This window comes from Thrips palmi, unplaced genomic scaffold (assembly GCF_012932325.1).
Source record: "Thrips palmi isolate BJ-2018 unplaced genomic scaffold, TpBJ-2018v1 HiC_scaffold_10, whole genome shotgun sequence".
Taxonomy (NCBI): Eukaryota; Metazoa; Arthropoda; class Insecta; order Thysanoptera; family Thripidae; genus Thrips; species Thrips palmi.
Window position 1 is genome coordinate 2,639,277 of NW_023144621.1, and position 16,000 is coordinate 2,655,276.

The window sequence follows — 16,000 nt, forward strand, 5'->3', positions numbered from 1 at the left end:
CGTTGACGTGTCAGATGTCAGCATCCAGAGTGTCATCTCCCTGATGCACTCAGCTTGGGTAACATTAGACCAGGCTCCTAACCTCTCTCTTCTAGGATCCCCTTCTAGTGAAAACAAAGTTGCTGTTCTTTCTGTTCACTGTTCCAGTTCCACATCCCTGCCCTGGTCCTGTCCCTGACTGTTCCTGTCCCGGTCCTGATCCTGACCATCTCCCCTTCACTGCTGAGATTCCGTCACTGCCATGGGCACTCGCCAGCCCCTTCACCGTCGGTGACGGGTAGCACTTCAAGAGGGAGGTCCGGCCCTGAAAGAAGGAGGTGTCCGTCTCCTGTGTGCTATCGTCCTGGAGGTGACACTTCAAGAGGGAGGTCCGGCCCTGACGGAAGGAGGTGTCCGTCTCCTGTGTGTCGCCGCCAGTCGAGACATCTCAAGATGGCAGTGCATGAACATTCCCCCTAAAGCCATTGATACCGGGTTTTATCCCTTCAGGTTTTCCTGGATCCACTTGCCAAATGGGATGGCGTAAAGTCTGAGACATTTACAATTTTAAAGTTTCGTTAACTTCACTGTTGAGACCTTGTTTTGCTTTTGGGTGGTTTACGTTCCTCTTTCAAAGAAAAGGAGGAGTAGTTGCAGAGTTAGAGTCATTAACAAGTGGTCATTGTACCGCTGCAGTTCTCATAGCAAGGTCCCTACAGTGTTGTCCCTGGCTACGCATCAACAACGCTTCCGCGCTCCGCTCAGTCTGGCTCGGTCCGTCCTGCTAGACACACCCCTGTATCCAGAGCCCCAATAAACTCCTGTCTCAGCATTACCTTGTTCTTCTTCAGTCCGAACCTCGCAGTATTATAAATGATCGGTATTTCAAGTATTATGTTTAGATAATTGTGTCACTTTCCGTGGTTTTCATCATTAAAAAAAAAGTTTCCCAATTACGTAAGGGAGTTTAAAACGGAAGCAATAACATGAATGCAATCGGAAACTAGCATTTTGGCTCGCGTTTTTTGAGCCCCAAAACAAAACCGTACATGCTTAAGAGCCTCAGCACCGTCATTCGTTTTGGCGCTATTTTGTAACTCTTACATTCAAAATAGAAATCGCTGAACTTCCATGACCTACAATTTCACCGGTCACTTTCAAGCTAAAAATTCACTGTTTATGCGGCTTTTTTAAAGTAATATGGATTATTATATTACAGGTATTATTCGTGTACCGTCAACCGGGAAATCTTACTAAGCCATCCCCGTCAGAAGTTTCTTCATGGATTGGGGTAACTTCTGAGGGGGATGGCTTAGTAAGATTTCTATGCGAGCTGGCAGCGGAGCCTGTCCGAAATTACCCCGGATGTCCGAAGTTACCCCAGTTTACGGTATTGGGCTTGCTTTCGAAGTAAGGAGTCAGCTTCCCTTGATGACCCCTCATGACCTGTATTTTGCTACGTATTTCGTGTCATCACCGTAAAATGCATTTAACATAAATATAGTGACCTTTATCTGTGCTTGCGGGTTCTGCGTTAGTTATAATTCAAACCATTTCAACGTTCGTGTACTTAGTTCAAATGTTTTCCCCCCAGTGCTATTTCGCGTTTTTCCACGTTTAAGGGTAAACGGTCACCAAAATTCAAGTTGTTTCCCCCGTGTCCGCCAAAAAATTTCTTCGGGACAGTTAGGTCAGATTTCTCCGGCTTTGGCGCCCTGACTGTCGTCCCCCTCCCATGTAAATGAAGGCGCGAGTGGCACCTGGTCGCCGTGCGTGGGCGTGGGAACGCCGGGGGCGGTAGCGGGTGATTCTGTGCGTAGGGGGTCATTTTGGATGTACCAAATGTTCTTTTTTAAAGTTCAACTTTAGGGGCTAAATTTGGTGTAGATGGCATACATAGTACCCCACAGTACCCCTCTGAGCGTGGCAGCGCTACAAGTTGACTTTTATTTTCACTCCCTATGAAATACGGCGGAATTTACTGAAATAATGACGGAATTTACAGATTACGGAATTTACAAAGCGAAGTTTTTAGTCTCCTGAACCGCTGGGTTACAAGATAGGTAAAAACTGTTGACGGTGTCATTTTCAGCATCCAAAATAGCATTTTTCAGCGAAGGTTGTGGGAACTTTCTCCCTCAGATGGAGGAGCTACGGCCCGAAACGGAATTTACATCCATTTTTACACCCTTACCGTTTTGAACTCTTCTGACGGCCTGGAAGCGTCGTTTGACCGCCCCAGGTCCCGTGTGCACGGGCTTCTGGAAGTGTTTTTTATGTTCTTTCGATCCCAAGTGGTCGCGAGTTTCTAAAATGAAAAGGAACCCCAGTAGACCGTCATTTGTAAAAACAGCATAGGTCACATGGTCACACGGTGGACATTTTCCCAAAGGCTGTTTCGAGTTCAACAAGTGATGATACAAAGGTCACCCTCCGTAGTTTTGTGAAGAATAAGTCAGGGGAGAGAGTGAAATAGCCAGTTTTCTTTTGATATGGCTGAGTCATATACTACAGCATGGCAATGTTGTCTTATAGGTGTTGGTGACCATGACGGAACTTACAAAACGACACTTTAGCAGCTTACGAAACCCAGATAAACAAAAGTTAGATCGACTTATCCACATGAGGACATGGTCTTCGTTTAGTAAAACAAATTTGAATTGCCCAAGCTACCAAATCAACCTCAGTTCAGGCGCAAGGCCCCGGTGACCTGAAATGACCCCCTACGCACGGAATCACCCTAGCCTCGCCCCGACTCAACACCGCGAGCATGACTCAATCTGATTATCTGCCGCTATCTCTTATTTGACGAGTGCTGCGCCCCTCGACAACACTGGCAGTGACGTCACTGGCGTGCGCGGTGCGCTTTACAAAGAAAATGACATCTTGTGATGCGAATTTGACAGAAAATACCACGTCAAACACAGGTCATGAGGGGTCGCCAAGTAATGTATGAGATGCCGACCCCTCGGGTGGGTACCTGAACTAGCTCGGCCCTAGAAGTAGTGTTCACTCTGACCAAACTGGATAAGTAAAGGTCAACGGCCAACTTCGAGAAGGAACTAGGGTTTTCCCACATGCCGGCATGTACGGTTATATTTTAATTATTATTATACAATAAACACTGCCTCCATGAAGTGGAAGAAGTAGACAACTCAGCTTCTATCAATCCTCGAGAGAGACATTGAACTGTTTGCAGGGAAAACTAGAACGGAATGATTGATGCAGATGACCACTAATTCTTGAAGTGGGATTAATAACGGAAAATTTGGAAAAGTGTATTGTTACTTCATCGATGGGTTTATGATGGCCAGAGCTTCTTTGGAGTGCTCTATTAGTGGAGACGTGTGATAGTATTATTAAGGCAAGACATGGAAACTTATTTCAGCCCGGGGCTTTAAAGGGGTAAGCAGAGCTTCGGTAGGCACTGTAAGAAAAAGTGTGAATAGTACAACGGAAGTACAAAATAAAAAACTGCACAATAAAAGTACAACAGGATTGTATAAAGTACGACGAGAATTGTGCAAACCACAACGAGGCCTGGACTGCCCTGCACTCGTCATGTCAGTTATCCATTGTACATTGCACAACAATTGTTGTAATTAGAAAGTACACTCTAAATGTCTTACCATGAAATTTGACCTATGTTATTCGTATGTTACAGTGAATTCTGCGCAAGTATAATACGAAGCAATATTTCTTCGTAATACGAATCTTTTAGCCATTTTCATTGTAAGATACGATGAAAAACCACCTTCGTATTACGCTTGCGCCATTTCCTTCGCATTGGGAAATTTCTTCGTAAGACATTGAGAGTGTTCAACAAGGCAGGTGTACGCCAGACCGCGTACCAGACCGCCAGCTCTGGCGGTGGTGGGGGCTCGAGTCGGGATCGGCCAGAGCTCTTGCCGGGGCTCAGGTCATGAGGGCTAAAACGGGACGGGGCTCAAATCGAGGGGTCCTATCCAAAAGATCCTATCGTGGCGTCCCCAGCTAAAGAATCTTATCCTAAACCCAAGTGAATTTCGCCAAGTTTGATCATTTGGGACGGACACGAGAGTAAGCGGAACATATTTCTACAAGCACTACTGGTTGCTTTGATTTTCAATCTTTAAGGTATAGTGAATAAAATCACAAATTAATTTGATATATAGCTGTATCGTATGATCAAATTGAGTGAAATTCGCCTGCGTTTTAGATACGATTCTTTTGGGGAACGCCCAGATAAAATCTTTTCAATAAGATCCCTGGAAATCGACCCTGCCCACCTTCTGGTCTTGAAGTGTTCAGTCTTACATTCTAATCCTCTAGGGCGATCTGATTCATTACTATAAACTTTATTTTTGACCATAGCTTTGCACGCATTGCTAGAAAAAACGACGACATAAGTACACGAATTAGTGGCATTTTTTTTTATCAGGACTTTAATGTACTTTCAAAGTACAACAATTGTTGTGCAAAGTACAATGGAACTGGCATGACGAGTCCTGTGCAGTCCAGGCCTCGTCGCGGTTTGTACAATAGGGTACTTTCGTAGATCCCTGAACCGGAAGCACACAGACGCCATGTTGGCGGAAGTAGATCCAAACTTGACATGGGAAAGAGACGTTCGTCAAACGTATCGGCCACACTTGAACATAAACAGTCGTTTGATACTTGTTTGCAGTGCATATGTGTTTCGCGAACAATATTTGTACAGCTCGGCTATAGTTTTGGATCCAAAGAGAGGTTAGTTTCCGGCCAATTTGGCGTCTGCTGGTCTGCTTGCTTCCGGTTCAGGATTCTACGAAAGTACCCTATTCTCGTTGTACTTTACACAATCCCTTATTGTACTTTTATTGAACAGTTTTTTGTTGTTCCATTCAAACTGTTCCTTGCAGTGCGGAATTGAGCATACATTTTGAAATACACTCGTTCCGTGCGGAGCTTCGCCTGAAAACACTACATTCTGATCTAGTGTCAGTTAACATCAGTTGATCGTTAACAGGATTGTAATGTGTTCTGCACTGTGAGAAAAAAGTACGGAAAAAGTACGGAACATGTCTGGTCAATAATTTGCCTGGACCGTCCGTACTTGCCAACTACGGAACGTTCCGTACTTTTTTTCCGTACCCATTTACATTGGTTCATATGGGGCAAGTACGGAACGTTCCGTACTTTTCTCCGTACCTCCGTACAATATTTTTCTGTACCATTTCCGTACAAAAGTACGGAATTTTTTACAGTGTGCCTCTGCGTTTGGTGCTGTCGGGATCGGGGTCGTCGCAGCAGCGAGGCGGATTGTTCAAAGCAACCGGTTTCGTCTCACAAAAGAAAGGCTGGCTGCAACTGCTTTCAAGTAGCTGTGTCGCCCTCTCAGCCCACTGACTAATCGGGCCTTGCGGTTGAACTCATTCGGCTGGTGAGTAGTACCTTCCGTAGACGTTGATTTATACAATGGACAGTGCGCAACTTCGCGCGAAATAAGTAATGCAACTTAGGTATGATTTAAAAACATTCTTTAATCATTATTCTGATGTTCAGCGCACTATGTGCCTTCCACATATGCTCGATTTATAAATACCATTTTTGTTTTCACATACTGTGTTCTTGCTAGATTTAAAGAGTTACGTTAAAGATCTTATCCTTAAGATTAACTCCTGGAATTTATTATGGAACCGAATTTAATAAAAATTGTGTACAACTGTTAAATTTAATATGCAGATTCTTGCTTGTAGTCAAGTGCGGGCTCAGCGGCCTTATCAAATCTGGGTCCGGCGTCAAAATGGATTCAATTTTGAACACTATCGAAAACGCATAAGACTATGAAAAACTAAGGATGAAAGCCTAACAAGAGTTGTCCTTTTTCTGTCGTTTTTAAGTGTTTCTTTTCGGTAGTAGAAAGCTGAATTTTGGCATGTGGTGATAAAAATCTTAGCTGGAACGGCAGAGCCGTTTAGGAGGAGTAGTGCTCACGCACTAATTTCGACCTTTTCATGGCGTAACTATGCATGCTCAGAAAAGAACGTAAGGAAAGTGTAATGTTAAGCATAACTGTACATTTAATAATGCATAGAATGTACGAAATTTTGCATAATATTATACACTCCTTTTACATATCTGTGCATGCATAACTACGCTTAGAAATGCATAATTATGCATAAAATGTTCACAAGAGTTTGCGCGTGCGCACACACACCCTGACATAAGTTTTCAACCCAATCCAACTTTACTGGCGTCGCTGTCGCTCAGACCATAAACCAGTGCTTTGTATATATAGTTTCATTTTATTGATAACGATTGAAAAAGATATTTACTACCTTCATTGAAAAAAAAAGTCTAGTAACGATAACCAGAATCCTGGTACCAAATACCAGACTGTCTGATAGAATATAACTCAACTAGAATTCTGGTAAAAAATACTTAACAGTCCAGTTGGCCTCAGTCTAGTAAACCGTACCAGATTTATAGTTTACCCTTACAATGCCGCCAGGACTTCTTCTGGTAGTTTTTACCGAACATGCTGGTTAGTTAATGTGTTTACAAAACTGAAGCAAGAAGTCCAAAATTTTTACAAATATAATTTCGTAGCGTTGAAACCTGATGTGACGTCAATTTCGTTGACGAACAACCTCTGAATTGTTTTTTCCCGAGGAGGGATCCCGGATTCAAACCGGGATCTCACAATTACTGCGCCACCACGTCGCCTGATGGGTCGGTAATATTGGCTCGGTAATGAGATTCTAAAGTCTCAGGGTGAAAGTATAGCCGTGATCTGCGGGGTGATACAACATTGGAACGTACAGAGGCTTTTTTACCTGACTAAAACCGTCTCTCTCGCAGACTCTAAATTATCATGTCTTTTTTTGTGCATAAGCTTTGCACAAAATTGAGCATGTGACGCAATCTACAAAGGAACGTGACATTTTGTCACATTCGTTTCAACGTGACGTTACGACGTTACTGGAATGACAGTGCGCTCTCGTGTGAGTGGTTGACAGAGAATGTCTCTACACTGAAAAACCAAACGTGGTCTAGACCGCACCAACTGGTGTCGTCAAATGGGTGCCGTTTTGACCACATCAGTTGGTGTGGTCTAGACCACGTTTGGTGCGGTCTAGACTCGATTGATGCAGATGATCATAAAAGAAGGATTAATAACGGAAAATTTTGAAAAGTGTATTATTACTTCGTTGATAGGTTCACGGTGATTTCTCAAACGAAGTGGAATTTGGATAAGGGAGAGTGGGGCGATTTGTAACATATTTCGGAATTCTCTATACAAAAAAAGATTATTCTGTATATCTGCCAGATGAGCAGCCTGGCCCTTTATCTAGACTATACATCTGTGTTGGATCAATCTGGAATCTGTAATCTTCGAAATCTAAGACGCTTTCCAAACCCTTGCATGCTGTTACGAATCGTCCCAACATGGGGTGATTTGTAACAGCCTTAAGGCTTTTCATAACATCCTACACATTAAATGTAACATCGTCGGGAATGTTATCTCCTCCAGCAGTTGTTCTTCGGATGTCCTACAGAAGTCTTAAAATCTCCATTACAAGCTGCTGTCGACCTCATCAGCATTAACTAATCGGTTATGTCAACCCTATCTCACTTTTTTCGATTTCGGAGGTTAGGTCAGAATAACTCGGTTTAAAAAGCATTTTATGCTGTGTAAATGTACTGGAGCAGATGATTCGAGAAACAACTCAAGCATTTAATTGCATAAACTACTTAAATTCTTTTTTTATACGGTTCTGTTACGAATCTCAGCGGATCTCATCTTATTTCGGCTCGTGACCCCACATTTGTAGTCAAAAATTTCCGCGACCCCAAGGGACCCCTCCTGTAGCATGCCTTTGTGACGGAGTGCCATTATATGCCTTAGTTTGGGAGCAGTAGTGTCTCGAAGTTGATCAAAACGGTCGAAAATGCCTTTGAAAAATCGTGGTTTTGGCTGACTTCAAGCAGCGTCTGACCCGAGGCGGGCTTTCGTGCTTTCTCAGCTGGCATTCGGTCAAAAACGATGCTAAAAGCACCGAATTCCTTTAGTGTTCAGTTATGTGGGGTGCCTTTTCCGATCGCCTTACATTCTACTGTATCACAACTTCAATGACAATGTGCTTCATGGAAACTGATTTTAGTGACTTCTCACCCCCACAGTCAGCATGGCTCATACTTCCTGACGACCAACGGGGCAAGCCCGTTCGGCCTGGGTGACTGAGCGAGCGGAGCAAGGCCTGCCGCGAAGTGCATCAATCCCGACCAATCCACCTCCATCCGAAGACGCTGCCGAAAGCCCCGGCGCGAGGCGTGATGAAGTGTCCCTCGGCAACCCCTACATGAAACTGTATATTTCCTTAGCTTGAAAACTTGAGAAAGTTTGAGTTTCATCGTTTGACAGTTGTAGTGTATCATCAAAACGGACTAATATGTGATCCACGAAGCGGAAGAAGGGGGTAAGTCGAGTTGAATCCGTGCACTTTTGAAAGGCCTGAACCTTGCAGGTGGGAGAACAGGTGGGGAATGTCATCTATAAATAGATGCAAGAGGATGGGATTTGTCTCACCACACTTATTTTTGGACCAAATTTTCGCTCACGTTTACTTGATAGACTGATAAGAGGTCACTGAATCAACTCGACTTAACCCCTTCTTCCGCTTCGTGGATCATGTACTGTGGAACCTATGATTTCGGTTTAATTAAATGTTTTAGAACATTCGTGTGCGAACAATTAAATATGATCCTGTGACCCTTTATTTGATGGTGGTGGAGTAATGTTCAGAGAGTTCACAGTCAGGAGTACTCTCTTTACACACATGGTCGTCGCTCATTCGTGCAGTGTAGAGCGACTTTCTCTGTGCTTCGCGGCCACCAGCTGCGAGCGCCGTGCGGATAGGCAACTCATCGTGCTTGCCACTCGGAGGAGCACGTTGGGTTAGACTTGCGCTTATTTTTGAAAAATGTGATTTTGAGTGGGTTCCCCGACTCGAAGTGGCCGAACTGGTGAAAAAACTTTAAAATTCAAATCACAAGGTCGTACGACTGTCCATAAAGCCGTGCCCCAAGGCTCCAGTTATGCGGCGGTGAGGGGTGAGTAATTTTTTTTTTTAGATTTTTACCAAAACAATACTTTGTCAAAGAAAACGAAGGCTTCGCAGCCTACGAAGGAAATTTGTAATACGAACTATTTTGTTCGTAATACAAAGGAAAAATCCTTTGTAGCCCACGAAGAACTTCTTCACAGCCTGCGAAGGATTTTTTTCTTTCAATTACAAACAAAAGTGTTCGAATTATAAATGATTTCCTTCGTAGACTGCGAAGACAACGAGCAGTTCTTTGTAGAAATGTACCTGTGTTTTAACAGTGTATCCCCACTCTGCCTATGCCGGCGCCCACCACCACCGCCTAGCACGGTCGCGCGACGCTCTTCAGTTTCTTGTTGCTGACTTTCGGTCTGCACTCCCTTCGCAGTGCACGAACGTCAAAATGCGAATCGAAGATGCCTGTCCAGTATAAAGGGTGGCACCAAAAATTGACGGGATTCACTTAAGATATTTCTCGCAGTGTGCGAGGACGCATCACTCGCCGGCTAGGCGCTCAAACTGAACGGAGAGTTCCTCTACAGCTACACGAATATATTCCTTGTTCCCTGCCGAATTTATTGGTCTTTATGCTTGGTAGGCTTTCAACTGGGGCTCCCAGCGACTGCCTTTCCCTTGACGTGACGAAATTCGGCCGTCAGGACCATACAGACAATTAGTTCTCCGCTTTCATTGAAGAGCTGAATCTCTACAGGCCAAATATGCTTGTGCAAGTCGGGGAGAACGGTCTTGAGTGCGTCGAGATCCAGGGTCGCATTGCGCACCATGTAATGCCCCTGAAACACACAGGATACATTTCGTTTTAACAATTCGCGTTTTTGTTCATCCTAGTTGAGACTTTTGCATTTCAGCAATAACATCAGAAACTCTGAAAATTTCAGAGTGGATTTACCCTAGTGATGACTTTCCATTCTCATTCCAGGGACGTGACATCACGTTCAAACGAATGTGACAAAATGTCACGTTCGTTCGAGCATCGTGTCACACATTACGCTTGGATGCTGATCCGCCTAAATTAGCTTATTCACATTTAGACGAATGTGACGCAATGCTCAAAGGAACGTATATTTGGTTACGTTCCTTTCAACGTGATGTCACGTTCCTGAAATGAGAGACATAAGAAAGAAAAAGGTATTGGGGTAATATTTTAAGAAAGAAAAAGGTATTGGGGTAATATTTTGTCAAGTTTTTCCATGAAATGAATCGGATACATTTAAATATTATAATAAACCTGTGACAAGTTGTAGCAAATGAGGTACGAAACAAACTTTAACAAGGCCCGAATTTTCAAGTTAAGTAATTCAGCCCAAACCTTACGCGGGAGTTTCAAGATTGGAGAGCTCTTAATGAGGGCTTCGGGTCATAAGTTCACTTTAGCAAATCGCCTCACTTCACATCGATTATGAAAAAGGGACGTTCTTTTTGGCTGAGCGATGACAAAGCCATGGCAGAGCTATTCACACGAGTGGGGTGAAATTTTTCTCGGTTGGTCGAGACCCCCTCCTCTCTCTCTAAAAAAAAAAGCGATCAGTGGAGTTTTTTTTTCGAACGAATATTGTGCCCCCTATTTTATACGTACTTTAACAGGGCAGTTGAAAGGTGGATCGAACGAATCGTAGAAGGGGCTCCACACCATGCCTCTTGCAGGGATGAAGCGACACAGGGCGGTCGTCCACACCCAACGAAGGTAGTACTCACAAAGATTCGTTGCTTTCCCGCCGGTGCATTTTGTTATGATGACGACCAGCTGCTCGGAAGAAACACAGTAAATTGCTGTAAACAAGCGATGTTACTGCGCATCACTCAAAAGCGCCCCCCCCCCTTGAATTATCGTGGAAATGAGCTCATGAACTGATCCTTTAAGTGGAGGAGATAACTCAATTTTTTTGTCATTTTTCAGTAGAATTGAAAACACTGTCCACAGTGAAAAGTGCTTGCTACCACTTTACAAACGAATGTTGCACATGTTCAGGCTTCTGATTCTGACTTCGTATGCTCTCTTTGTTTCTGATTGTTATTGTTTGCTGAACGCTCATTGATGAAAGGGACCAACAATCCGAGTTTGGTTCATTCTGAGCAGGTGCCCCACCAAGTGAATGTTTTCATCCCAAAATTTAAGTTTTGGGGCATTTTTTTATTATTCTTGTGCGTCACTTGCGCATTTCTCCGAGCTTCGACTGACTAAAATAAGGTGCGTGGACGTGGTAAGGTCGATACATGCTACAGAACGTGGCATTCCATGTAACCCAGGTGTTAAGTCCCTGAGAGCTTTATTCAGAGTTCCGTGCCGTCGAAGTGCAGCAGATTATCACTATAAAAATGACGCCGTCGCTGTGCGTGCTACACTATGAAAGAAGGATCCGGTGACAACGTCACACGGTGGGCAGGCCTGGCCAGGCATCAAGCCGTCAATTCAATATAAGGACACGAAACGTGTCCGAAACGGTCGTTCCATTTTATCACATTTTAAAGGGCAAGGAATGAACAGCGGAGAAGCTCCGCTGTAGGGCCGGTACGGACGGCCCAGGCCAATTATTAACCAGACTTATTCTGTCCTTTTTTTACTCGTTCTTTACCGTCTACCAACCTATCCCCAGAACGAGTATTGTGCTCAGTCGAGTGAAATTTAATCCACAGCTTCTCTGAAAAATTTACACCATTCCAATGCCTATATTTGATACTGAATTAAAGGAAAATCTGTCATGAATTCGTTTTAGGACATGACCATATTTTCCTATATAATGACGAAATAACAAAATGTTTTGAAGAAAACCGAGTCGAAAACAATGGCAACCATCTTTTGTTTTAAAATCGTCTTTCTTTCTCATCATATTTTCACAATTTCAATGATCACAAATGGTTTTTATGTCGATCAATAATGTTCATTACTATTATCAAAACAGCTTTTTTTTCGTTTAGAAAAGAACGAGTCCCCATTCCCCAAACAAAGTTGGGGGTTTTAACTTCCTTGTTTTCAGTAAAAGGGCTTCATATTCTTTTCTGGCTTGTAGGAGTCCCATTTTTTAAAAATCCTCTATGACGCTCCCACACCGAGCGAAACTAGTGGTACTCGGATGTGCTTGCCGGTCCTTGCAGACCGCAGCTGCACAGGTTTCCTAAGTGAAATAATGAACTCATTTAAAAAGCAATAACATTTTTATTGCTTTATTGACTGCATGCAAAGGTTATTGCACTGTAAGTGCGATAAATATTGTATTGCATTAGCGTATTAATCACCTATCTAGCGCAGTTATCACTTTATCACACCAAACTGAGATAATCTGGGCCCAGACTGGTCAAAATCTAAGAGACTTATTGCATTTGTAATGCGATAATTTTTTTTTATTTCTACCATGGATGCGATAGTTTGAAGGAATCATAATAGCCTTTTTATCGTGGCTAATTGTATGAAACTTAACACGTTATAAATAACAGTGTGGACCGGAATTACCCCCTGTATCCTTAGTTACCTCCCCTGACGGTACACTGCAACTTTTTAATCCTCCTGAAGAGATGACTTTTAAGTCATTTTCTTCCGCTTCACGGATCAACTGAGCTGCGCAGTGCGCACTCCTTGCCCAGGTTTAAGGCGAGCCAGCAGGGCGAGTCCGCTTTCAGTGCCCCCAACCGGTTCGCTCACAGTGTGTTATTACTCTCGTTTTTCCTCATTGTATGTGTCCGAATACGTTTACGCATTAAACCAAACAAGGGCAATACACTGGTAAAACTGACGCTCAGTATTACTTCCTATTTTCAAGCGTTATCAATTAACGCCTTAAATCAAGCGCATCAGGATTATCTGCCCAGATTCCCCCTATCTGGATGCATGGGCGAATATCAAGTCTGTAACTCGTTTCATGCGTAACGTCCTCAAGCTTAACTTAACGCTGGACACACTGTGCTTGGGTCTGGCACGGAAAAAGCCAGGAAAACAATGATAGGCTCCCCTTTCCAGGTTTTCTGACCTTAGACACACTCTTCATTTCTTTGAGGAACAAGACGCTTGCGCTGCAGTAATAGGCACCCCACTCGTCCATAATGGTGGTCACGTTGTTGACTTCGACGAAATGTTGTTTGTCTGTGCAGGCCCCGATGTCGTAGTAGACTGGGACCATCTTTTTGCCTTGCTGTGAACCAAGACTTCCTGATCAGGGGGCAGTAGTAACACTTGCTGCAGTGAAACTACAGCGGAGGGAGTTTTTACTGAAAGAAGAATCACGATCATGACTAGTTTTGTGTTACCATCCATTGTAAGGAACAAATCTTCGTAGTAAGTCATTTCAAAAGCAGCTATACTTGGCGCCACAAAACCATTTGGTGCACTGATCTAACCTGCCTGATACGGTGGACATATTCTTGTGAATCAAGCATACTAAATGAGGTGCTACAGTAGCACTCAAAACCTCAAAAACTCAGAATGTCCCGCCGTGCATTTTAAGGATACTGTAAAGTGAAACTAGTATGTCCTACAAATATGTATCACAGCAAGCCCAATTTGTGGCTAAAACTTAACGACTATTAGGTGAATTTATTGCCAAAGTTGAGGGCACCAACTCCTATTAGTTTCTGAGTTATGAAGGTTCATGTAAACTTTTAGTCGTTTCTCTCAAATTTTCCTCACGACAAAGGATTACCTACCTAGTCTTCAGATTCTGGCAATATTATCTCTTTTTGCATAGAAAAAAGAGCGCGTTGGCAAAATTGAAAATATCAGTCCAGAAGAGGCTATTTTAGCAGGCCTATTTTTAGGCACGAAGTAGCCTTATAGTATACCCAGGATTCAGCCGGCCCGATATTCAATTTGTGTGGCCCTTTATGCATTTCGGAAATTTTCTATACGATTTGAATGAGACTTTGCAGACTTGTAGAACTTTGAACGCTGATTCTGATGCTGAAATCTGGTTAAAAAGTTGGTGGCCAATTTTGAGAAATTTGCTGTCAAAATCGCCGTTTCCATGGCAAAACTCGACTCGTCAAAGGGAAAAAAAGGGAGTGGGGGGAGCCGAGCCGGGGCGGACCAATAGCCGAGCTTCTTTTTGGGTCTGTACAGCTTACTCCAAAAGCTGAAATCAGCACGTTCGAAATGAAAAATTTCTTTGACTGCAGGTAGACAAGATGCAACAATAGAATTGGTGTCGGTTCGAACGCAGTTTTTCGGGTAGAACTATCCAATAGAGTAGTTGAGCTAACGCCGGACAAGAAGAAGAAAGGAAGAAATGCTTCAAGAACATGGCGGCCGGAGGCTCCTGATTGGGCCTAGCAGCCGACAAAGCCCCTTGCGGCCATGTTCTTGAAGCATTGTTCTTCCTTTCTTCTTCTTGTCCGGCGTTAGCTCAACTACTCTATAATACTTCTTGATTGGAGTGTTTTTGGACATGCGCAGTAGGTTTGCAACCTGTTAACAGTTTAACCAACAGTAGCATTTGAAATCTGTATTAACTTTGCTCTCTTTCTTGTTTTTTCTTTGTTTCCTGCTTATGAAAATTCATATAAAACGAATTTTCAATTTTTGTGTGATGACTTTCTAAAAAAATATTCACAGAAAATTAGCAAAACAAAAGTTCTTTTTTTTCTGACATACAGTTTCTCAAATATTCCTTTTTTTTCTGTCAATAAAACAATTTTGTTGTTGTTGTGATTCAGTTAGCACTAGGACCACTTCGCTCCACCTCGCGACTTGCAGTGCTCATGTTCCTCGAACAAGACTCACCCGCGTTTCGAAACCATCCCTCCCGAGTTTATGAAGTTTGTTAAACCAACCGTCGTGGTGTTGATACGTTGTAAGGGAGAACTATTACACAGAATTGAAGAAAACATGACTAGAGAACCATAGCCTTTTGAAACAAGCCAAACAATTCAACGTCAGCAACAATGGATGGGCAGTTTTAATGCGCGACTGCTGGTGCTTTCAGCTTCGCGATTTTCGCAAGGGCGCAGACGCCGAGAAACTAGTTGCCAACCCGTGAAAATTAATTTACTGCCTCTTTTCTGCCAAGAACATTTTAATAATGATGGACTTTAAAGATGTTCCATTGTCAGAACACTGCGGAATACATTAGCATTGGAATTTTTTGAATTTACCAGCATTTTGATTTCTATTTTGTCAAGTTTAAATTTCGACGGGTGGCACATCGACCACATTGGTACCACTGCCATTGGTAGTACCCTGAGCCACAACTTCACAACACCACTTCTTTTCTTTCTCCACACTCTTACACAATAATCAAATTGACTTGGTGACTCCTAGGATTTCTTGAAATCGTATTTTTTTAAATTTGAGAGATTTAGCCTTATTTAAGTTTGTTTTGGGTTTTTTATAAAAACTAAGGGTGATGTTAAGAAAAAGGGGAACGCTTTCTTGTTCCTATTCCAAGATAGATATATTTGCCAGAATATGAAGACTAGGTAGATAATCCTGTGACTAGAGGAGAATTTGGGAGAAACGACTTAAAGTTTACGTAAACCTCCATAACTCAGAAACTAAATAGGAGTTGGGGCCCTACTCTTAGTGTATGAGTTTGTGCAATAGAAAGGAACTTCTACCCATGAACTGAGACATCTAACACGTAGTATTTAAAAAATGTCAAATAGTCACTTTTTTTCACTTTACAATGAGTAACCCTTCGGCTAACTCACATGCGCTGAAGAACGACACCTGGCGACCTCCAAGGCAGCGATGAAGACGAGCAGGGAAGCGAGCCACGACACGGTGGATGTGCGTCCCGCCGGCATGTCTAGAATCAAAGTGTCAGAATGTGAAGGCACTGGTGGAGGCAGGGCGAGACACTCCGTCACTTCCCCACTTCGGCGCCTCCTAAATCCTTCCTTGCAGTGCCCATTTAAAACTATCCCAAAGCTCAGGGGAGCCACGAACCGGAAGCCAAGACCTGCCACTGTCACCGCAAAAACACATGTTAACGAGTTTCTCTTTGAAT

At 43.1% G+C, this 16,000-nt stretch overlaps 1 protein-coding gene across 1 annotated transcript; it reads right to left on the bottom strand.

Annotated features, from left to right (window-relative positions):
• Positions 1 to 9,615: 9,615 nt before the first annotated feature.
• Positions 9,616 to 15,797, bottom strand: LOC117654301. Its single transcript, XM_034400875.1, has 4 exons — positions 15,702 to 15,797; positions 13,031 to 13,192; positions 10,645 to 10,812; positions 9,616 to 9,841 (listed from the first exon to the last, which is right to left on the bottom strand). Exons 1-4 carry the CDS (start codon positions 15,795 to 15,797, stop codon positions 9,650 to 9,652), a joined length of 618 nt encoding a protein of 205 aa, XP_034256766.1. The 3' UTR covers positions 9,616 to 9,649.
• Between the last annotated feature and the right edge of the window lie 203 nt (positions 15,798 to 16,000).

What these genes read in the sequence shown, in the direction of transcription:
- LOC117654301 (XM_034400875.1), bottom strand. Translation starts at nt 15,797, where the DNA reads ATGCCGGCGGGACGCACATCCACCGTGTCGTGGCTCGCTTCCCTGCTC. An exon ending in GGTGTCGTTCTTCAGCGCAT is followed by an intron (nt 13,193 to 15,701) that starts GTGAGTTAGCCG and finishes CTTGGTTCACAG; the next exon opens with CAAGGCAAAAAGATGGTCCC. An exon ending in CTTTCAACTGCCCTGTTAAA is followed by an intron (nt 9,842 to 10,644) that starts GTACGTATAAAA and finishes TGTGTGTTTCAG; the next exon opens with GGGCATTACATGGTGCGCAA.